Raw genomic sequence first — 23,641 nt, forward strand, 5'->3', positions numbered from 1 at the left:
TATTACGTTGATTTGAGGAATGTATTATCTGTTGCTGCCCTTTGGGTCACAATGGAACTGTTACCTCTGTCCCAGAATGCAAATGGCTTCCATCTAAACCAGACATGACAGCATTCTCTGTGAACCGTTAGAAAGTAGCCTAATAACGAACAATCACACCAAAATATGGTGGTCCACAATTTTTCTGACTTCTGTTGCAGGAACTTATTTTTTCTTACAATGGGAGCGTTAAAAAAAATGGCTTTCATCTTTAGACTGCCTCATTCTTGCCTTGGTAGTTCTGAGTTCACCTCAGCTCCGGTGTCTTTTAGGGTACCACAGGGTTCGATTTTAGGGCCGCTGCTCTTGTCATATTTGCTTCCTCCGGGTTACATCTTGAGTAAGTATGGGATTTCCTTCCACTGTTATGCTGACGATAGTCAGATTTTTGTGCCAGGAAAGAAGAATGATGCCTTTTCCTTAAAAACACTTCTACTATGTCTTGAAGAGACAAAGCATGACTGGTCTTGAACTTAAACTTTAATGAAGAGACAACCAAAGTGATGGAGTTTGGTCCCAGTGCCCTGATAAATTGCCTCCACTCCCCACTTAATTTAGGCACCCTTGGCACTCTTTGTGAAGCCAACTCTCTCAAATGTGGACTTTAACTTGGGCAACCATTTTAAAGTGGCCTGGCAGCTGGCAAAGATGAAGCCTTTTCTTCCACAGCAGCACTTTGAAACAGTAATCCATGCCTTGACCACATCTCGGCTGTATTACGGAAATGCACTTTACTTTGGAGTCAGCCAGTCTTCCCTATTAGTCTCCATGTGGTTTAAAATGCTGCCGCGCCTTCCTCCTCAGGCTATACATTCCTAGGCTTTGGACAAACCCGAGACCTGAAGAGCAAGCGAGATACCTTGTGAGGGTCCCAAAACTGCCATGCTGCATTTTCCTTCCTACTCCACACTCACACAGACAAACCACACAAAACGCAAATGTCGATGTGCAACCCCCTTCACACTCACACACACTTGTATATTGTACATCTCATGTGCCAACCCCGACTGAACATTAAACGCATTTAACAACACCCAATAGCCAGAAACCCTCAAAAGTCATGAACACCATTCAGAGAAATTCTATGGAGACATATCATATAGCGTGAGAACAGTTGGTGTATAATAAATATTTAATTATTGTACAAATCTATATAATAAAGGTAATTCCATCTTGCATTGAATCAGATCAAACAACTCGATTAGTCCACGTAACATACTGAAAATGATTGTCAGATAAACTCTTATGCACATTTGTCGCTATAGTGAGTGAACAGATGGATGCAATATGTCAGTGGTTCGCAACGCGGGGGCCGGCAAGATCATTTGCAATAAATTATGCCATATCATTTACACACAAAAAAAGGGCATATGGGTACCGTGCTCTATGTCTTTGCAATGTTCAGCGCAATAACCTTGCAAACAGCTCGTTCATGTTCATACGGAAAACAATGTGAAAATGATTCTGCTCACGTTGTCTCTTTCTTAGCAGGAATCTAAATCACATTTTTTAAATATTGTCGTTGGAGCGTTTGGAAGTGTCACTAAATATATCAACCTAATCGCTACACTGGAAAAACTGACTGCTTTTGCCCATGTTGCGTGTCACAGCCATTTTGTTGGCGACGATTAATGAATATATAGTATCTTGTTCAACTGAATTTGATTAACTTAATTTCTATTAACCAGGTCTAAATATCCATATATTTAGTTTGGAACATTAAAAAAAAGATAATTCCCGTGGCATTTAATGTAGTTATTTTTAGTTGCCGTTGAGCAGCCCTTAGAAAAATGTATGCACTGTAAGGGGTCCGCGGACCCAAAAAGTTTGAGAGCCCCTACAATACGCATTTCACCTTGCTGTAATCTCATTCCGTGCAAACCAAGAAGCAACTGGCAAATTATTAGATTTAGCTCATTAATCTTTGATAATATTCTCAGAAAATTAGATTTCATCCATGCCAGCCTGATCGAGTTACAACAAGAGAAGACTGAGTACAGTATGCCCAAAATTCTGTTTGTGTTGCAGTCTAGACCTGCATTTGATTCCCATTACTGTGTAACAAGTGGCAGCTTGACCGGCTTCAGAAGATGAAGTTTGATTCCTGCGAAAAGGTCATCTGAGCCCGGTCAGACTGGTTGAAGTCGAAACAGCCCATGTTGTCTCCCTGCTGCCCAGAACATACTGGCTTCGTAGCAACCCCCGGTGCCATGGTAACGACTGCCTATGTCATCGCAGAGGAGCGAGGACTCTGAGCGAGAGCGTGCTGTGTTTCATATTCATTCAATGTCCTGCTCGCTCTGTTATTCTCCTTTCTCCAGTTATTGTGGATTCAAATTCAGAAGATACTTAACACAGGACTGAGGTCTTAATCAGATTTATTTTCTCTATTTTTATTCTCAGTTTTTACACGAAACCTATTCCAGAGTCGGAGAGGAAAGGGACCATAATGGAGCATAGTGCGTGCATTTGTTGTGGTCCGAGAACAGCCAACCCGTTTCTGCTATCGCACATTCAGATCAGAACTCACCCACCATCCCGTCAGGCCTTCAACAATTTCCCATGAGTCAAACAGATGCCACACTCCAAACAACACTTTTTTTTTTTCATATTCCTTAAATCAGTCATCAGTCCTTATAACTGGTATAAGTGGTACATGATAAATATGATCTGTGAAAAACATACTCTGTATATCAAATAAGATTTGATAGAGAAGAGATCACCATGCCTGAGGAAAAACATCAGTGACAGCAGGCGTGGCTAATGATAGCACCCCTCGCCGACCTCACGCTGACCTGTTACTTTGTTACTCCAGAAAAATCACCTTATTCGTAACAGTGTTGCTATAATGCTGAATGTTTCATTTTTAAAGTTTTGTTTTTTTGTGAGGCTGCGGTGGTGTGCCTGCAATAAGGCTGCTTACGAATGCACAACAAATGATTGACACCTTGTAATGTCTCTAATTGGTTGTTTTTCCTTAGACGCGGTACTTTCTTGTACTGTATATCACAGGTTGGGGCCAGAGACGGGCGATTTTCTTCCACAGATCATATTTATCATGTACTATTGTCAAATCATAATGACTGTATGACAAAAGGTGAATTTTTTTTTTTTTTGATGGGCGGTGTGCAAACTTACCTTTTAGTTTAAGCAAAGTTATTTGCCAGTAGCAAAGGAAGATTTGACTTGACAAGATTTCTTAAAACAAGTGAACAAAGCAAGTCTAAAAAAAACCCACACAGATGTCTTAAAACTAGTGTATTTATACTACATACACCTATAGAATTATGGTACTTCAGCTAAACTCACTCAGGTTTAATTTTGCCTAGATTTTTGTTTTTGCAATGTATAGTAACAGCTGCAGAGTTGAACAGGAAGCTGTTGTAAGACGGAGGCTTAACCTTAATTCGAGCAAAGTATGAGACAGAAGGAGGAGGAGAACCTTTCCTGATTTCTTCGGTATGGCGGCTGGGGTGGTGGTGGTGGTGTGGGGGAAAAGAAACAGGAAACTGGGAGATAGATTGCAAATTACATTCCATGTTTGATGTGTGGACTGGAGTGGGACGGTTCTGGAGTTGAGGTCTCAACAACAGCAAAGCTTTCAGGTCCGAAACGTACTTAATATAAGAGGTCGTTGTTTTTGGTTGTGCCTAAATGGCAACTTTTCACTTGCGGTGTGATTTTGGTGAGTTCCAGTTGTCTGCTATCCAAAGGAGTGCATGTGAGATGAGCCCGGGTTAAGAATCAGATAACCCCCAAACCCTTAAGGAGAACCAAAAAAAAAAACATACAAATCAATCATTGCTAACAAAGAAAAGGAAGGCAGACTCTCAGTTCCTCCCTGCTAAAAACACAATCTCATAGCGCTGTTCTGTGTCAGCGCTGTCGATGCGTGCCTTGATTAGGGCAGCAGGCGACAGGATGTTGCCAGTGTACACACTGGCATGTTGTGCACTCACCATCAGGCTGATAATCCTGCTCGAAAGCTAGACAGTACGAAATGTAGACGCTGATAATGGTTTAAGGTCAGGGGTGGGCAAACTTTTGTGCTCCATGGTTTAGTTAGATTTTTAAAATGGATAGCTGGGCCAGGTCATTCGTAGATGAGGAAATAATAATAAGAAGAAGAAAAAGAAAAAGATGTATATGTAAAAAAAAAAACAGTAAATAAAATGTATGATTGATGCAATTATGATTATTTGATTTTGATTTTGAAAACATGTAAAACAGTTTCTTTTATCCAGTCATCCATCCATTTTCTTCTGCTCATCCAGGCTCAGGTCAAGGGGGGGGAAAGTTATCATGTTATGTGAATAAAATCATATCCCCCCCCCCCAAGAAAACAAAGTCTGAATCTTTACAAGAACTAGCTCGTATTTTGACAGGGTAAAAAAAAAAAAAAAGAAGTCTAAATCTTATGAGAATTAAGTGTCATTATTCCATGATAAATTCATAATATTGAAGTCAACGTGTAACAAGCGAAGAAAGTCATATTTTAATAAATGAATTTTAAAAGAAATGTTATTCTTGTAATTGTACTCTGTATTCTGGTGAAAACTAATTCTCTCGCTCTCTTAAAAAAGGGCTGAATTCTGAAAAGAAGACCTTTTTGTTCTTAAAAAAAGAAGAGGATAAAACTTTATTTATGCAGAGATGTCAGATTTATGTGACATGTCACAATCTGGTGCATAGGTGGCAAGTCAACTTGTTGCAAGTGGGCGTGGAGGTGAGTGAGTGAGTGAGTGAGTGAGTGAGTGAGTGAGAGAGAGAGAGAGAGAGAGTGAGTGAGAGAGCGAGAGAGAGAGAGAGAGAGAGAGAGAGAGAGAGAGCGAGAGAGAGAGAGAGAGAGAGAGATCACCTTCGTAATGAGCGCGCAAACGTGCTTGGAGACTGCAGCTGTTGCGTGGGGAGGTCCCTGCTGCGCGTCTACCTGTCGGATCCACGCGCCGATCGTGGATCTGCTCCTCCAAAACGCAAAATGTTTCCAAGGCTACTTTTCCCCGCTTGGCTGCTCTTCGTCCACGCACCGCCGGTCTGCCGTGGATTTAACATAGACGAACGCTTCCCCGTGATCAAAGAGGGCAAAACCAAAGGCAGCTTCTTTGGATTGTCCGTGGCCATGCACGAACAGACAGAGGGCTCAAGGAAATACCTGTAAGTTACTTTTTTTTTTCTTCCCCCCTCCCCCCACCCCCTCCACTTCTTTCACGTTTGATGGCTAGTAGCTCGGAAACAACTGACACCTGCTTTGACCCAGTGGGCGGAACCAGATACTACCGCCTCACAGCGTTTTCATTCTCAGTCAATGGCTGACTGTGCACAGAGAAAAGCAGCTTTCCTGCAACCTCCAAAACACATTTCCTCTTTTTTTTCCCTTTAAAAAAAATAAATAAAATAACTTGTTGCACTTTAGTTCCACGCTACAAAGCACCTGTAAGAGGAACTTTCAAGCAGCAGTTCTCAAAGTGGGGTCCTCGGGCCCACGGGGTGTCCGAAAAATAATTTGCCATAAATTATGTTGTATCATCAAAAAAAAAAAAAAAAGTGCATTAAGTGCATAGGCATCGAGCTTTGCTGTAAATAATGAAAATCTGCGAGTAATTGACCCCATAAAAAAAAATCGCAATATAGACATAAAATGATGGCAAAGCACTACTTTCATACATGAAACTCCTCAACTCACTTCAATATACAGCAGTCCCTTGGCACCGTGATACCACACGATGGCAACAAAGCACTACTTTTGTCGAAATCAAACTCCTCAAGTCACTTCAACATAGTTCCTTGGCAACAAGATGGTGACAAAGCACTACTTTTGTCTTCATAAAACTTGTCAAGTCAGGTCAACATAGTTGCTTGGCACCAACATGCCTCTAGATGGTGCCAAAGTAATAATGTTATTGCTTAAGCTTGTGCGTAAAGACAGAAAATTTCGTTGTTTTTTTTTCCAGGCAAATAATGGAAGATTCCTCCCAAAAATGCACAAATAAGTGAATGGGTTAAACATATTATATAAAGACCGGGGCACCAGTAAAACAAACATACTGAGCCAATCACTCCTCGCAACCAATTGAAAGCTTTGATTGTGACATATCATCACATATTGTAAGTCAATCGGAGTTTCTTTTGAAACAAAATGCATAGTTTTCCAGAATAAAATTCATAATATTATGAAGAAAGTTGTATTTTTACTTTTTTTTCTAAAAACAAAACAAAAACATGGATTTCTCATCGTAACATTTTGACTTATTTTTCTCAAAAATAGTTAACTTTTTTTCCCCGTCCGATGATATCTAGGGGTACTCATGGTAGTTTTGATTAATCGGTGTTAGTATTATGAGGGGTCCTTGGAAAAATGTTCTCCCCTGTTTGACAAGCCCTGCTTTCAAAGCTCAATAAATCCGTTAAATAGATCCATCACCTACGCACGCATTATTTGTTGTGTTTTTTTTTTCCTCCACAGAAATGAGTGCGTTATAAAGGAGGGAGGTTTGGGAGGCTTTGTGAATTGCACACTTTATGGAAATACATTTCAGTCTAATACATTCCTTAGACTGTTGCGCCAATCATAACTCACAGCTGAGGTTTAAACAGGTTAAATGACTTCATCTGCAAGAGAATGCATTGTTTGTGCAGGGAAAATAGCTGGGCCAATTGTATAGCCGGAGGCATGTAGTAAAGTGTTTACATGTCTACATGTGCCTTTAGCTCTTCTTTGTGCATATTCAGCCATTGTGGAGTCCACAAACTTGTGACGCGTAACCTGTCCTACTTTCTGTCCACCTGACTTTGCACTCTGGCATCTCGCTAAGACACAAGTGGCTTTGTGTTTTGTAATAAAGACTTTTTTTGGGTGGGTTAACAACCTCTTTAATACTCATGGGGTTGTTTGATTGTGACGTCTTGGTTGTTGTATTTAGAATTACGGTGTTCCCGACTAGATCAGGGTTTATTGTTCATGCCCCCGCTTGAACGTCTGTTGTGGAAATCCTCGCTGTATTGCGGAAATCTTCAGTTTACAGCACTACTTTTTTATGGGTTTTTACAATGTACAGTGGTGCCTCGAGTTACAGCTGATTTGACTCAAACCTTTCCGTGCCGCTCCAGTTGAAGTTTGCTGTATAACTTAAACACACGCACACACACAAAAAGAAAATTACACATTTTGTATTTAAATAAAGCACAAAACTTTGGCTTGCAAAAGTTCACTGCCTTAATGCTAGCACACAATGCAAAATGCCATAGACGGGCTAAATAAACTAGCATCAATGTTGCAGTAATTGTAAACATTTAAACAACATATATTTGAACACAAGATGTAACGACACATGCACACAGAGCATTGAACAATACTAACAGGCATATATTCTTTATCCGCTGCAAAAAAAAGACTAATATTTTTGCATCTTAGTTGGTACAGTCTTCTGTATTTCATCATCAAATCTACATGTAGTATGTCTGTGTATTACACTGGCCTCAGATGGGCATGGCCCACGCACCATAATGAGCAGCACAATGTACAGTGAGTTATCATGATGCACAAATATTTTAATTCTTTACATTCCATTATGTTTTTACTGTATAGTTTATGAAGTACAATATTGTAGAGTGCTCATTTTCTTCTTTAAAAAAAAAAAAAAAGTTACAAGAAATTTTGTTGGTGTTTTCTGGGGCGCTGGACCGGATTAACGGTATGGTCAAAGTACCATTGTACTTACTTACTGTAATGCCCTCGCACGTGGGGAAAAGGAGAGCCACAGTCGTCGGTGCACTTTTAAGCCATTTATTGGTGTGTGGGACGGGGGGTTTCTCTGTACTTTCCAAATGAATGATGTCATTGTTTATTTAATGTCAGACGCGCCCCCCCCCCCCCCCCCCCCCCCCCCAGGCCAATTATAGTGCCCCCCGTGAAGCTTCCGCATCACACTCTACGCACACAGTGTTGTTATCTGCGTCCCCCCTCTGCTTTGAGGAGTCGAGCGTGACGAAATGTGGCAAACCGGGACACACTTCCTTCCCAGCTCCACATCTGAGTGGGAGATTATTAGTATCTGTATCAGTCTGATCTTTGCGAAGCGGGACAAAGATGTGCATCGGCGTGAGAAGAATGGAGAGCATTTTCCAGATGACATGTGATCGATGTGCCATCTTGGCCAACTGAGATGCAATCATCCTCCCAGGACTGACACCCAAGAAGTGGACCACATGCTTGTGCCACTGAGGAGGGTCTAACTACTCCCCTTTACCTTTTCAGTCATATCCCTTCGTTACTGTATGTCTCTGTCTATAGGTACATCAAATTGCCTTTTTTTTAGCCTTTCTTGGACTGAGACTTAAATATATGTTGACATCAGCAAAGACTTGCGTCTACGCAGGTAATGACTTCGCTCGACTGGCTTGAAATTTAGTGGAGGTTCGACTTGGATTTGGAAATTTGAAGGTCATTTGGTATGCTAACATTTAGCAAGATAGCAACCTGAGTACAGAAAACCAAAGCAGATCGGTAAGGATTTAAAATTGTGGTTTGTGACTACAGTACTAGAGTAATTTGGAAAGAAAGTAGCTCAGATGCTAACAAGCTAATAGTTGGTATGCCAATATATAGCAAGAGTCAACGCCACATCGGTAAGGATTTTACATTTCTGTCTATGTGTCCAATGCGAATTGATACAATGCTAACTGTTGGTATGCAAAAATATAGCAAGATTTGAAGACATGCAAGATATTTGATAAGGATTTAGAGTTGTGTAATGTGGTCAGAAATGTCTCTGACATCGATCGATATCAAACTAACGAACATTTAGCTTTGATAAAATAATATACGAAGACAGATTTGAATGGCAATCTGTTACTGGTGATTCAAAACAAGTGTCACTCACCAACATCTTAGAGAATTGTCTCCAAAAAGAAAACCATTTCCTCCCCACACTCTCGTTTGTGATTACGGTGTTACTGTGCAACTACGCATGTAAAGCTCACAGGCAAGCACAGTTTAACACACGTGGTCAAAGTATATCAATGCAGGTGCAAGAAAATCTATGTGAATTTGGAATGACCTGAACTGATTAACATCAAGGCCTTTAGATGGATTGATTTGTGGATCAATTTATTTATGGATTTATTAATCCACAAGAGAAATTCATTGTTCCTGGAGTAGCTACAATGAAAGCAACACATGGACAATATATCCATCCATCCATCCATTTTCTGAGCCGCTTCTCCTCACTAGGGTCGCGGGCGTGCTGGAGCCTATCCCAGCTATCATCCGGCAGGAGGCGGGGTACACCCTGAACTGGTTGCCAGCCAATCGCAGGGCACATAGAAACAATCACCCATTCGCACTCACATTCACACCTACGGGCAATTTAGAGTTGTCAATCAACCGACCGTGCATGTTTTTGGATGTGGGAGGAAACCGGAGTGCCCGGAGAAAACCCACACAGGCACGGGCAGAACATGCAAACTCCACACAGGCGGGGCCAGGGATTGAACCCCGGTCCTCATAACTGTGAGGCAGACGCTCTAACCACCGTTCACCGTGCCGCCAATATATGTTAAAGATATTTTATATATTTATATATAAGCATGAAGCGATATTTTCTCGCTTCATGCTTGTTAGCAATTCTTAATTGTAGGTGTGAACCAACACCTCCAGTCTCATCTCAAGATGCATTAGAACACACTGACAGTCTCCCATGTTTGAGTTTTTACAATCATGCTTCGTGTTCTGTCTGCTGCGGGGGTTCACAAATGTCTTCTGGCTGTGCCAGAGTTGTGATTAGTCACATTCTTCTTTCAATACTAGTGAGTGCACTTTTGAAAAATAAAAGCATATGAACCAGCTTCGACAAGTCCCGGCGCTTAAAGTGGGCATTATTTCGTGCACGCATGAGTCAGGTTGACGATGGGATGAAAGTCAAGGGAGACTATTGCCCCTCCCACTTCTGCGATAAAGTAAATGCAATAACGTGGTGAACCTTTGGCACCATTAACCAATTAGTTTGAATCTAGTAGTGTATCTTGGCTCAGTCGGAGTCACAAATTTTGGACTATCTCAAAGTCATAGTTGAGCGTATACGAATCTACCTGAGGTTAGATTGTACAGGTTGCTACTATACTACCTACTACATTTCCAGTTGGCTATTTGAGTCCCTCTGAGGGCTTTTTTGTTCTCTCTTGCAGCCAGGAGGAGGGACTGGGCAGTCAGCTGGCCACCTATTGGCTCTTCCAGTCCCCTGACCCCACGGTATGTGTGGAATGTATTAGCCTTCTGTGCACAGTCACAACCTGCCGGGTTTCAGGTTGAGACAAGACAGGAGTCAGGATGATGATCTGTTAGGAAACATTCACGAAGCCACTAAAATCTGGAATTTACTTTATATTCCAGGAGGGACAATTCATTCAATTTGTAGTCGAGAGTCAAAGTGGCCTAATTAAACTCAAATTAAATTCCTCTGACAGATGAATATAGAATCCAAATTGAAAGCTCTTCTGCTTTTTTCCCCCCACCTCTGTCTGACTGTATCAGCCCCAGGCTATGAAAGTCCGCCACTTAATTAGGCGGTGCCGCCCCCGTTTTATTGTGAGAACAGATTAGGAAGGTCAAACTATGCTGTGAGCTTTACCAACACAAACAACCTCAAGCAGACTGTTTCCAACATGTGCAGTAAAACTCTCTGCATCTTTTCTATCAAGAAGTTTCAGTTCAATTCAAACTGACTGTGAATGCACTTTAGAGTCTACACACATGGGCCACAGCATTAGGTGCACTTGCACTTCAATTCAACAAGGTCCAATGGATGGATAAGGTCAAATGTGATTATCTATCTATCTGTCTGTTGGTTGCTGTGTCTGTCGGTCAGTCTGCTGGTCAGTCAATATGTCTGTCGGTCTGTTGGTCTACATGTGTTTCCTCAACAACTCCGCTCTAATAGACGCCCTGCACCGAATTAGTCCTCGGTTGCATCATCTACTTCTTTCACTTTATTCTGCCCTCTCATTTCGCTGAATAAGGTAACCAAACGGCATCACGTTGTGTCCAATAAGTGTGACTAGAAGCCATTTCTGTATTCAAAATTAAGTTTTAGCCAAACACTAACTTTTAACCTTTTAAGAATGTCATCCAGCATCCTCAATGATTTACCAGACTAAAGTAAATAACTGAGATTTCCAGCATGGCATAGGTCCAAACATTCTTTATCTCCAAAGTGCTGGTGGTCCTTGTGCCAGAAGGAGGCCTATTGGAGAGCTACTGTCATGCTCAGTGAAACACTAAGATAACGATCCACTCTTGTTGATTACACCCTCATTCGTGTTTTACATGACTGGGGCGTGATATGAGCTCCTGTTAGCCAAATTTGCTAGCAAATGAATTAGAATGTCAAAATCCATTGGCAAAAAAATATTTTGTTTGTAGTGTAAATTGTTAAGTTTCACAATCTGATTTTCATTTCTACCCTCCCTCAATTCATTTTATAAGATTAACCTTAAAAAATAAAAGGCCTACAGATTTTGTATTTATTTTTTTTAATTTTTTTTAAAGAGACAAATATGGTTTAAAGATGACCAACTGTGAAAGCTGGTGCAAGTGCAAGTCTGTCCATGGTGATTGCTGCTCACCCTCATGGTATTTATTGTGTGTGTCCAATCAGTATGCTGCACTCTGTGTCAGCACAGAATGAATGACGGCCTCTAATAACCTGTTGAAATGAATCCCAGCAGGATGTTGCACCTCCTGCTATTCTCCACGGAGAAGATTCTCTCTGGCAGGGCTTTCATTACCACTACCTGTAGAGTAAAGTTTTCACGACTGTAAGAGATCCTTTTCCTTTTTGCTCCTGTGCGGAAAAGAAGCTGGTGTAAATTGGCTGGCCTCCGGGGTGGATGAGGGTCACCTGTCTCGAGAAAAACTATATGCTTCATAACCTTTCAGACCATTTTTCATCTTTGACATGGCAATGAACCACAAGTGTTAGCTTACACTCCATATGTGTCTCTGGACCTGCAGTTTATATGTGCATATAATGTGATTTGAAAAACCCATTAATAATGTAGTCAACCTTACACTCAAGCACACCTTATAATGTTTGTTTGCACATTTATGATCATATGCACCCAGTTTGGAGTATTTCCCTTCGAGTTCTCTCCCCCCCCCCCCCCCCCCTCCCAAAAAACAACAACAACATTAACCAACCCTGTAAGACAAGGTTTTACTAGTTGCTAATGAAAAGCAAGTTAGTTTATTATCAGGGGGAAACCCGCCATGTTTCATATGTCGCCCAGGCCCGAAATGAGTTTGTTCACCTGTTACTGTTTCACCAGTGGCAGGTGGTGGTCTGCAAACAGGATGTTTGGCCAGCTGAGATGTCTGCTTGTATGAAAGGCTGGGAACAACACCGGTGCTCAACTGTTAATCGTAGAATTCAATTCTACGTACATTTTTTTTTTCATTTGATTTGATTTATTTTGGCACCACAATTTATTTGAATAGGGTTATATCTCCCTTCTGTTCTAACACAACAGAGGTACTGTACCCTTACCTCAGGATGGCAATTTAAAAATCATTTTCTACTTGAAAGTAGAAAAGCGTCACTAATGTTGTCATGGCTGACCACAGGTCACCTATAATATTGGTGGACCAGCCTGGATGCGTCTTGGGCTGCTGGCATTGGCACGAATACAGTGAACCCCCCTCCTAGTTGTGTTTTCGTTTTGTGGAAACTTCCCACAGCTTATTGCTTTAAAAAAAAAAAAAATGGCTTCCTTCAAGATATTTATTTGGAATCCCAGTTGAATGTTACGTTTAAACAAAACATATCACATTGCATATTTAACCAAAATTTGCCTTACGAAAGTCTGAATGCGAACACATAATGAGAAACGCCACAGATGGCTAGCGAAACTAGCATTGATATCGCAGTTGTTATAAACCTTTAAATAACATATTTAAACGCAAACAATAGCAACGCATGCAGACAGTGAAAACAACAATACTCACATGCATATATTCTTTTTATTTTCTTTTGTTGTACTTGGAACTTAAATTTTTAGATGACCACAGATATGTTCATTTAATAATAGCAAAAATTGGGTACTTTTCTTTTTTCTTTAGCTTGTGACCATGGTTTTAAGTTTGTTCTTGGTGATGGCTACCTTGTATCTCACTACTTATTGTTGTGTTTGTACACAGTTTGAGTGCACACACAACTTCCGTTGAGTACTTACATCCCGTCATTTTTGTGCAGATTTGTTTTGATGATTACACTGACAGTTTTACAAGGGGATCTACACTTTATGAACTCTGTTTCGCACCCCTACTTTATTCAGTTTATTTTTCTCCGCCGATGACCTGAAAGATTATATTTTTGTAGTTGAATGCTGCTGTCTGCACGATAATCCCTTGTTATTGTTTATCTGACCTTCAACTGAATTGAATCACTCTAAAGATTATATCTTAAACTCTAAGCCTGAGGTTTTCACTCACCGTGAGTTTGTGTATTATTTCCAACTTCCCGTTGACAAGTTTTCATACAGTATACGTACCGGCATGAATTTGTTTTGGGTTTTTTTGTATGATGGGTAATTATTCATCTAAGGGCTGTTCCCTTTTACATTCATGATCTCATTATGAATGAAAATATTTTATATGAACTTTGATGTACGGTATTTATTATGGTTAGTTATTCTTCAAATTATGCTCCCATTAAATTTTGTCAAGAATTTTATGATGTCAGAATAAACAATAAACATTTCAAACAAACACGCACACAAAAAATCCTATCTGTCAAAACTTCAATTTGAAATAAATTTGCTCAGTATTTGCTGAAATCTCAAACTAACCAATCCAATGTAAATTTAACATGGATCATCAGATTGACCAAATTAAGACAATTTAATGTCTCTGCCAGATCTGATCAATTATGATTTTGATACATGTACTTATCTTTGATCCAGAATAAATTCAGGATGTGGTTGACGTTTGACCTCCTTTTAGTCATAGATTGTAGTTATTCAATCATTAATTTCAGCTGCGGTGGAAATCTTTGCTCTCGGAAGGCTTTTTTTTTTTTAATGAATATGATATTGGAGATTTAATTATGCTTAATATTTATGATGAACATTTTCCATTGCTACATTTCCATTGCTTGCTGCGTCACTGTTTGTCCATGGGTAACTTTGTGTGTGTGTGTGTGTGTGTGTGTGAGTCATGTTCTGTATTTGTGCGCGTTCACAGTTGTTGCGTTAACAGCGAGGCATGCTTGCTCTGACTAGTCTGATAGCAATGTGTCTATTTACCTTCTCCTGCTGCTTTATCACACTGTTTCCTGAATACACAGAGTCAAATCATCAAACACACACACAATGCCTATGACCCCAGTCATTCTCTGATTTATTAAGAACAAAACTATTATCTCAATGTACAGGTGTACAGGGTATGCTTAATGAGAGTCCATGATTAAACACTGACGAATAACAACACAAGCACAATCAAGCAAGAAAGTCTTGTGTATCTGGGTGTGTATCGGGAGCATTTAGGAATTATTGTGGTTTTCCTTGTTTGCACTTGTGTGGAAGCTTGCTGTGCGTCATTACCATTTTTTTTTTTCAAGTTTTTTTTTTTTTTTTACTGTTGTTCATTGCTTCCTCTACATTATCTAGAGACAATGGCGGCTGCCCAATAGAGGGCGCGGGGGCGCCACCCCACCAATTGCCACACAAAAAAAATAATAATACAGCTGAAATATTAAAATGGAAATAATTTAAAATATATATTTTTAGATGGGCAGGATAAATATTAATGATGAGTAAAGTTGTTTTGTTCATCTGTTTTGTGATGTGTGGCCGTACTGAGACGGAAAAATCTTCTAATTCTGCGTTTTGCTGAGGAACTTTCCTTTCCTTTCCTATTTGAGCGAGATGACCCACAAGTACTTGGATTAAAGGTTGTTCGAAATTTAAAAATGCTGCCAAATGGTTCCTCGATGCAACCTTTAGCACAGGTTACTCCTGCCCAAGTTTACCGCAATTTTACGGTAGAGGCTTTCATCAGCAAGACTCGCCATCGAGAAACGATATCAGTTAGGAAAAGTGAAGTTGAATTCATTTTAACCATCCATCCATCCATTTTCTGTACCGCTTCTCCCCACTAGGGTCGCGGGCGGGCTGGAGCCTATCCCAGCTATCTCATTTTAACCAGTGCTGTCTACTCCTATGTTTGAAAAGAAGCACCTTTTCATCTGCCCTTGACCCGATTACGTGTTCCACAAAGGTTAATCGTCGTATGCAAGTCCTCTTACTCCTGATGTGAAGAATGCAGCAACTCTCACCTCACCAGGGCGTGTTAGCCACACTAAATAGAAGCTTCCAGCAGACGTTCACATCACCTGCTGAGTAGAAGAGGGCAGATTTCAACATGTCCTGTACGCTCACTTGGAATGCAGAAGCTCGGTGCCCACCCGCTATGCCTTCCGTGGGCCCTTGTCAGCATGTTTATGAGGGGGGTGATGAGCTGGCAAGGAGACGGGAGGTGAACGCACATTGTTGGACTTGGCACCGAATAGGATATGAGTTGTGGTATCATGGCTGAGTCAGGCACTTCTATGGAAGTAGAAAGAGGCTTGCCGCAGAGGGCTTAGGAAAAGCTTATTACTTTTTTTGAAAAAAAAGTAGATTATCTGAGCCTTTTATGAGTATGGTTTTAAAAGGTATGTGGGTCTGATTAGATAAAGTAGAGTCATTCCTTTACGTGTTAAATTGATGTGATGAGTCTACAGACTGGACTGATTTTCAAAACGGATGGATGAGCGAGCTCATTTGTAGAAAAAGAAAATGTTAAAATGGGTATGTGGAATATGTCAAATATTTTATTTTAATAATACAAATAAGTCATACTCGTTTTTAATTGTATTTTTTCCCTTTTTTAAGATACTTTTTTATTGTTGTTTTCAAAAACAAACAATAATAGAACAAACCGCAATGGAGGATCAATTTCTCAACTGACAGTTAGTCCACATACACATGACTATGTTGAAATGACCAGATCAATTCTCTTCTTTGCAAAAAGGTTTGAAGATAAGCTCCCTGTAGGGGCAAACTATTATATATACATATAAATCAAGCCTTATAGTAAGAATTTCATAAAACACGTTTACATCCCAGTTTAAATGAGAGTCTGTCCATAATGTATACATACTCAATTGTATTATTTCTAATTCATTTCATTGAAATTAATTAGTCAATTTAAGGCGGCACGCTGTACGACTGGTTAGAGCGTCTGCCTCATAGTTCTGAGGAGTGGGGTTCAATCCCCGGCCCCGCCTGTGTGGAGTTTGCATGTTCTCCCCGTGCCTGTGTGGGTTTTCTCCAGGTACTACGGTTTCCTCCCACATCCCAAAAACATGCATGGTAGGTTAATTGACGTCTCTAAATTGCCCATAGGTGTGAATGTGAGTGCGACTGGTTGTTTGTTTGTATGTGCCCTGCGATTGGCTGGCAACCAGTTCAGGGTGTACCCCGCCTCCTGCCCGATGATAGCTGGGATAGGCTCCAGCACGCCCGCGACCCTTGTGAAGATAAGCGGCTTGGAAAATGGATGGATGGATAGTCAATTGAATTTAATGAAATAAAACAAATTGTTTATTTTACTAATAACCTTGTATTGCTATTTAAAGTCAATTAACAAGGTGACCAGTTCAGCGTGTACCCCGCCTCTCGCCCGAAGATAGTTAGGATAGGCTCCAGCATGCCCGCGACCCACGTGAGGAAAAGCGGTACAGAAAATGGATGGATGGATCAAATAACTAATTGTTTAATGAGATAATGCAATACATACATTTTAACTAATCAAATTAAGGGGGAAAATCGACAACATTAATGCAACAATTTATTTATTCATTTATTTGTTTATTTATGGTACAGAAAATGTATTTATTTATTTTAAGAAATAACAGATTTTGCTCATTTTAAACTGTATTAGTTATAATTAATTAATCCATTATTTGGTAAAATAAAAATTCATTTAAATGTACTGTATATGTAAAAAAAATGATTTTGCTATTTTTTGAATTATTTTCAATCATTCAACAAAAAGTTATTTAATGTGGTAAAAGAATTGTAAAAAAAAATAATTACCAAATTCTCGGTAAAAAACCTTTCTCAATGAATGTAACAAATATTGCAGGGCTGGTAATGTAAATGACAGATCAGATCCGGTCCTACGTGGCAGACTTTGCCCACCCCTGATCAACAGCGTGAGGACTTTCCTCGGATTCCCTGAAGTGAAGCAAATCTATTATTGAAGGTTTTATTTACCAGAAATTGCATTATGTTAGAATTCAAATTCTTTACGAAGAAGGCAGTTGTTTGTGCTCCCATTGGATGCTTTGGATCCAGGGTTCCCAAAGTTAGGGTGGAGAACCAAAACTGGTTCCAGGTAAGCTTTTATTGGGCCACTAACTGTCAGAGTAAAATGCTTGGCATGCTGGTACACATTTGGCTACTTGAGTCATGAATCTTGTTGTGTTCTTTATCGTTACTTTGTATTTTTACATCGCTATTGTTAATACATGATTGTCCTTGGCACAAAGCAAACGTCAAATTTGAGTGTTGAATTGAAGAGGCTTAGGGCTTTAGATTATCTACCACATTAATGCTTGATACATAACATTGTGCTGTGAGGCACATTGTGCTTCGAGAGGAGGAGTAAAGCACACGATCACTTTCTTTAGAATTTATTAAACAGAACTATACACATACATGCGCAGACTGTGGCTCTGACGCTCTACAAACTGTAACTTTTAGTAATGTCCACAAACCTTTGCGGAATCTCATTTATCGGACGCTCCTATCACCACTGGCGGCCCTTTCGAAGCCATCTCGGCTCCAGCTGGTTGTCATCACTCGGGTCAGATAATTGATTCTGAGCTGATAATATACGTCTGTTGGCAGAGTGACAGGATAATTGTCACATTTTGAATCAAATGACTCAAATAGGACGGCATTATGTGTTTACAGCAAATGGGTTCTGTTTGATTTTTATTATTATTATTTTTTTTAAATTACAAAAAGTTAACACATTTCTTTCTTTTCCCACAGCATTGCGAGGGGGAGACATCAGGGAGGACGTAGTTGTGTCTGGCGGCATGTTGATGTTGAACTGATAAGCTTGCAGGTGTCTATGGGGGCAGTTTTATTTAAGACTGTACATAGACCGATGGAATATTAGTGCATAGTGCGGAACCTCACTGTGTACATTGAAAATTTAACACATGTAAGCAAAAACACTATGGGACAATGGTCCTCTGATTGAATCCTAATCTGAAACCAATTTTACCATAGAAAAGAATTAGATACAAATTCTCACCATCATAAAGCTTTTATGAACTATATAGTTATTGTAAGCCAATGTAACATTATGTATGCACAGTTTGTACATTAACACTGCCCTTATATAATTTACTTAACGATTCAATTAAAATGTACATACAAATAATAAAAATGTTACCTCAATAAATGTTTAAAAACTGTTATTAAAGTTTGAATGCAAATGTATTGAACTTAAAAGTTAAATACAACTGAACTGCACATAGGCAGCGATTCTTTCACATACCACCAGAGGGAGCCCGGCTACCAGTAATGGTATGCGTATCACGCCTTGAGAATTATTGAAATACATCAAAGTCACCAGTGATCCCGATGATTCAATTTTTCAATATGTGTAGTTCGCTCCAGACATGTTTTGATCGTTGAACTTGGCTGTAACAAGTTTTGCTAGGACCAACCAATCAGTGAACGGAAGAATAGTGATGTCATCGAGGGCCAGCGTTCTCACCCTATGAGGATGGAATATAAAACCTGATCATTTAAGTTACATTGGCAAGCATTACGTTTTCTGAAGGCCTTATGCAGATTAGATTGACATAACAGCACATAGAGGCTGAAAACTGAGTGGACAAAAAATATAACATACATACATACAATATAACTGTACTGGAAGCAGTGCAGTACAGAGATGACAAAATGTGGAGAATAGACTGTGAGGAATGAATTTCCGAAAATATGGTGTACAAGTGTAGGCTTTTGTCTCAAAACGTTTAACGTTGGTTGCACAACTTCTTTTCCTCTTCACGCATGATTAAACAGTCATCCACCGTAAACAGGTTTGTCCACGCCTTCCGCCTACATGTGCAGATAATAAATCTGTTGCTGACAGTCAATAGTGTGCCCCAGCACGCGGCACCAAGACCTAATCCTTCCACTTCAAAGGTCACTGTGTTGAAAGGTGCCGATACAGGGCGTGTGTATACCTGTGTACAAGACAAAAAAGACTGAGATTCACTAACAACAACCGGGAGTGTGCACAGTGTGTGTCGTTGCTCATACCTGCCAAGGGTCAAGCTCTGACTATCCCTCACAGTTGAATGCCCCCCCCCCCCCTCCCCTACCAGACACACACACATGCTTTAAACACATTGAAATGTGTTATAACACACGTGAATGTATTTCAGCAAAAAAAAAAAAAGTTTGCAAGCATTATATTTATTTACTATTATTATAAATTATATACTAGTAGATGATTTATTTAAAAAAAAAAATTTGTGATCTTATTACTTTTTCATTGTCATTACCTTTCTTCACTAATTAGGGAAGAAATCACATGGTTGTACTACTTTTTAGTGTGGTTTTTTTTTGCATTCTTTTACATGTTGGCTCATTTTCCATGCCGCTACCATCTTTGTGCGCTATCACATACCATGAGGAGGCTGCGATATAATCTTGTAATGTTTATCTGACACTCTCCGTGTGTGTGTGTGTGTGTGTGTGTGTGTGTGCAGGCTTCTAGCGGGAGCGCCCAAAGAAAAAGCCTTAGCATTGACGAACGTCAGTGAAACAGGTGCTGTCTACTCCTGCCCCGTTACCACGGATGCCTCGGACTGTTCCAGATTGGACCTTGTCAGCTCAAGTTAGTGCGAAACTTAGTATCTGCACAGAAAAGTACACTGCAGTAACTGCACACAAAATTACAGAGACAAAATATTGTTACCTCCCGCCACTGACTGACTGCCATGCAATCCTTGCCGATGAAAAATAACAATGCTCCTTTCTCTTCATCGTTATCTTGTAACAAGGCTGGAGTGCTTCTGCATTTTTGGTGGTTGTGTGTCAAGGCGTGATTCACTTTACATGCGTGCATGTGCTTGTCTTTAGTTTGCCATTTTGTGTGAACGTGACTGACTAAAGCCCTTTTAAACTGTGGGACTTTGATGACACATTTCCAGCAAACCCGTCCGAGATGGTGGAGGGCATGTGGCTGGGCGTGACTGTGGCCAGTCAGAGACTACGGTCGGCCGGCCGCATACTGGTGAGAGGGCCGCCATGTTTGATTGTCTCCCATTTCGGGCAAAGTCACACTCAAACACACTTCCACATACAAGAAATGTGGACGCATTCAGGGTCCTGTATTTCACTTTATAAAATGTCGTGCTTACAACTTCCAATTTTCTGCAGTATTTCTGCGACTCAGTTTCTTATGTTCTAATCGAGGCTGTTGATTCAGAGAATTTTTGGACACTGGTTTGATGAATTCTCTTCTCTGCGGGCCAGGCATGCGGCCATCGCTACGTCAAGATCGTACGAAGCGGCACCGAGCAGCAGCGCCGGATGATAGGAAAGTGCTACGTGAGGAGCAATGACCTGACCTTCGACCCCAACGATGACTGGCAGACTCACACCTACGAGGTGTGCAACCCCACTTTCGACATGGAGGTTGAAGGCATGTGCAACATGGGCATCTCGGGCGGCATGACGGAGAACGAGATGTACATGGGCAGTCCGGGCAGCTACGTGTGGCAAGGTGGGCACTGGGATTAAAATGAATTATTCTCACGCTATTACGCATGCAGATTAAAAAAATGTTCTCTTTATATAGGAAATGTCCACGTAATATGGAGAAATCCTGATCCTGCCAATTCATGGGACTCCTTTAACAAAGACTTTGGATCGCTGAAAAAACAATATAAACTCTACTATATGGGTAAATATCTCTTTCTACTTTATAGAATTTGTCTTTATTCTATATTAGTATGAAGCTAATTACAGTGGACCCCCGCTATTCACGGGGAGTAGGGACCGGGCTCGACCGCGAATAGTGAAGCTGCGCGGATAATTGACGGCAGGTTTTAGGTACCTGTTCAAATTAAAATCTGTCCCATACAGGTTATTCCGTTCTTGAAGAGAAGGGCTTGCTGAGCATTGACAAGTACACGGTGGTGACGGGCGCTCCCAGGTATGAGTCCAAGGGTTCTGTTGTCCTCGCGGTGAAGTCTGACAACAACATCGAGCCGGTGCTCATCATCCCCGGGGAGCAAGTGGGCTCGTATTTTGGCAGCAGTCTGGCTGTCACAGACCTCAACAACGACAAGTACGTCCGGAAAAAGTATTTCTACTTTACCGCACATAATCCCTGTTCGGTATCACAAGGACAAAAATTGACTCAAATGTAAATAGTGACTTCAGATGGATAAAATGATCACGAGAGGTTTTGTGCTTAAGGCAAGGGCCACATTTGATTTATTTTTTCATGGACTTTTGTAGGTGAGGTAAAAAAAGAAAAGAAACGTTATGTCAAGTGTTTTATTTTTTAAATAAAATAATAATAACTGTTCATGTTCTTATTAATAATAAATACAAATTCAAATAAATACAATACATAAAATAAATAAAATAAGTAAATAATAATAAGAATCATAATAATAATAACTGTTTTTCATAATTGATTTAATGATAATTAAACAATTATTTTATAAAATAACAAACGGGATAAATGTATATGTACATTTTTTTAAAATGTATTTATACATTATTAACAAAATTATTTAGTCAGATAAAATCATAAATACTTTTTAAATTAATACATTTTGGAATTTAAAAAAAGGGTAAATAAATGCAACAAATATTACAGGACACTTCATGTAAATGTATGTAAAATATGCAAGAAATTGTTTTATTATTATTATTATTATTATCAATAATAATAATAATAATAATAATTTGATTAAAATAACATTCATTCATTTTTGTTTTATTTGTAACTAAGCACATTATAATTAATGAACCGATTATTTCATAAAATTTTAAAAACGTTAAAAGGGAAATTGTTTATTTTACTAATACTTGTTTTATTTTATTACTGAATTAAGCAACTATTTAATATATTAATGAATACCAAACAAACATATATATGTATATATTTTTTTAATAAACAGCTTTTTAGGGAAAAGTTAATACAACAAATTAGAGGCCCAATTAAAGAATGTAGAAGACCATATGTGGCCCTCGGAGCCTACTTTACCCAACCACCGTCTAAAGTCAACAATGATGAGGATTAAATCTTGTTGAATATATCCTAATATTTTTTGCTCATATTCTCCCAAATGCTCCATTTGAAACGGTCAAGTTTCAGAGGCAGACGAAGGGCGGCCGTGCTGCTGTGTTATATTTCGGAGCTTCAAGCTGGCGCAACGCTTGAATGCTGTTGTGTTATGGAATGTGCGCTGAAGTATATCTAAGCAGAGTTGAAAAGCTGTCAGCAGCCCGTTCAAGGTGTTTGCTATGATATCATGGCTAAATCACCTTCTGACTCTCCCTTTAATGCATGGTTGAAATTTTATGGAGTCTGACACTAAGAAAAACCTTGATATTATAGGATAGATTTCTTGTTCACATTTCAATTCATTTTGGTGTTTCCTGTGCCCGCAGTTGGAACGACTTAATTGTGGGTGCCCCGTTTTATTTTGACCGCATGAAGGATGAGGGAGGAGCGGTTTATATCTATATGAACGAGAACGGATCGTTCCAGAAGACTCCTACCATGATGCTCAAGGGCCCTGCGTCGTCTGCATTTGGCAACGCGGTGGCCGCCATCGGTGACGTCGATCAGGATGGATTCCAAGGTGAGCAGATACACACACACACACAGTAAATACTGAGTTTTATATTATATGCTCAGAGGTGGGCAAACATTGGAGCTCAAGGGCCACATTCAATTTTATTCTTATTTTTTTTGGTTAGGTTAAAAAAAAAAGGCAAAATGTGCATGTAGTATTGTATCTTTTATCTGTCCATCCATCTATCTTCTATACCTCTTATCCTCATCAAAGTCACAGGAGACTTTGGGCTAGAGGCGGGGCTCTGGAGTGGTCCCCAGCCAATCACAGAGCACATATGAACAAACAAGCATTCAGAATCAGAATTCTCTTTATTTGTGTGTTAAAAACACGCAAGGAATTTGTATCCGGTAGTTCACAACTATGCACAATTTAGAATCTTCAATGAACCTACCATACATGTTTTTTGTTTTTTTTTGTAGCACAGAAGGAAGTAGGAGAGCATCGGAACCAGGCCTAATATTCAATCATATATATATATATATATATATATATATATATATATATATATATATATATACACGCACACACATTTAGCAATTTCCTATTTATTTTATTAAATAATGTGTTAATCAAAGTTTAATTACTTATAAATAGTTAAATGTAACATGAGAATAGATAATTATTTTTGGATAAACATAAACTTTGGTTATTTTTTG

General features: G+C 39.6%; 1 protein-coding gene across 1 annotated transcript in view; it reads left to right on the forward strand.

The window, feature by feature from the left end:
- The first annotated feature begins 4,885 nt into the window (after positions 1 to 4,885).
- itga3b (integrin, alpha 3b) overlaps positions 4,886 to 23,641 on the forward strand; it is a 29,497-nt gene continuing 10,741 nt past the window's right edge. The window contains exons 1-7 of the mRNA XM_061755314.1: positions 4,886 to 5,193; positions 19,872 to 19,999; positions 20,316 to 20,398; positions 20,641 to 20,890; positions 20,966 to 21,070; positions 21,253 to 21,457; positions 22,795 to 22,988. Of these exons, the coding sequence (XP_061611298.1) occupies positions 5,018 to 5,193; positions 19,872 to 19,999; positions 20,316 to 20,398; positions 20,641 to 20,890; positions 20,966 to 21,070; positions 21,253 to 21,457; positions 22,795 to 22,988 (1,141 nt within the window). The 5' untranslated portion in view covers positions 4,886 to 5,017. The remainder of the gene's footprint in view (positions 5,194 to 19,871; positions 20,000 to 20,315; positions 20,399 to 20,640; positions 20,891 to 20,965; positions 21,071 to 21,252; positions 21,458 to 22,794; positions 22,989 to 23,641) is intronic.

Source organism: Phyllopteryx taeniolatus, chromosome 19 (assembly GCF_024500385.1).
Source record: "Phyllopteryx taeniolatus isolate TA_2022b chromosome 19, UOR_Ptae_1.2, whole genome shotgun sequence".
Lineage (NCBI taxonomy): Eukaryota > Metazoa > Chordata > Actinopteri > Syngnathiformes > Syngnathidae > Phyllopteryx > Phyllopteryx taeniolatus.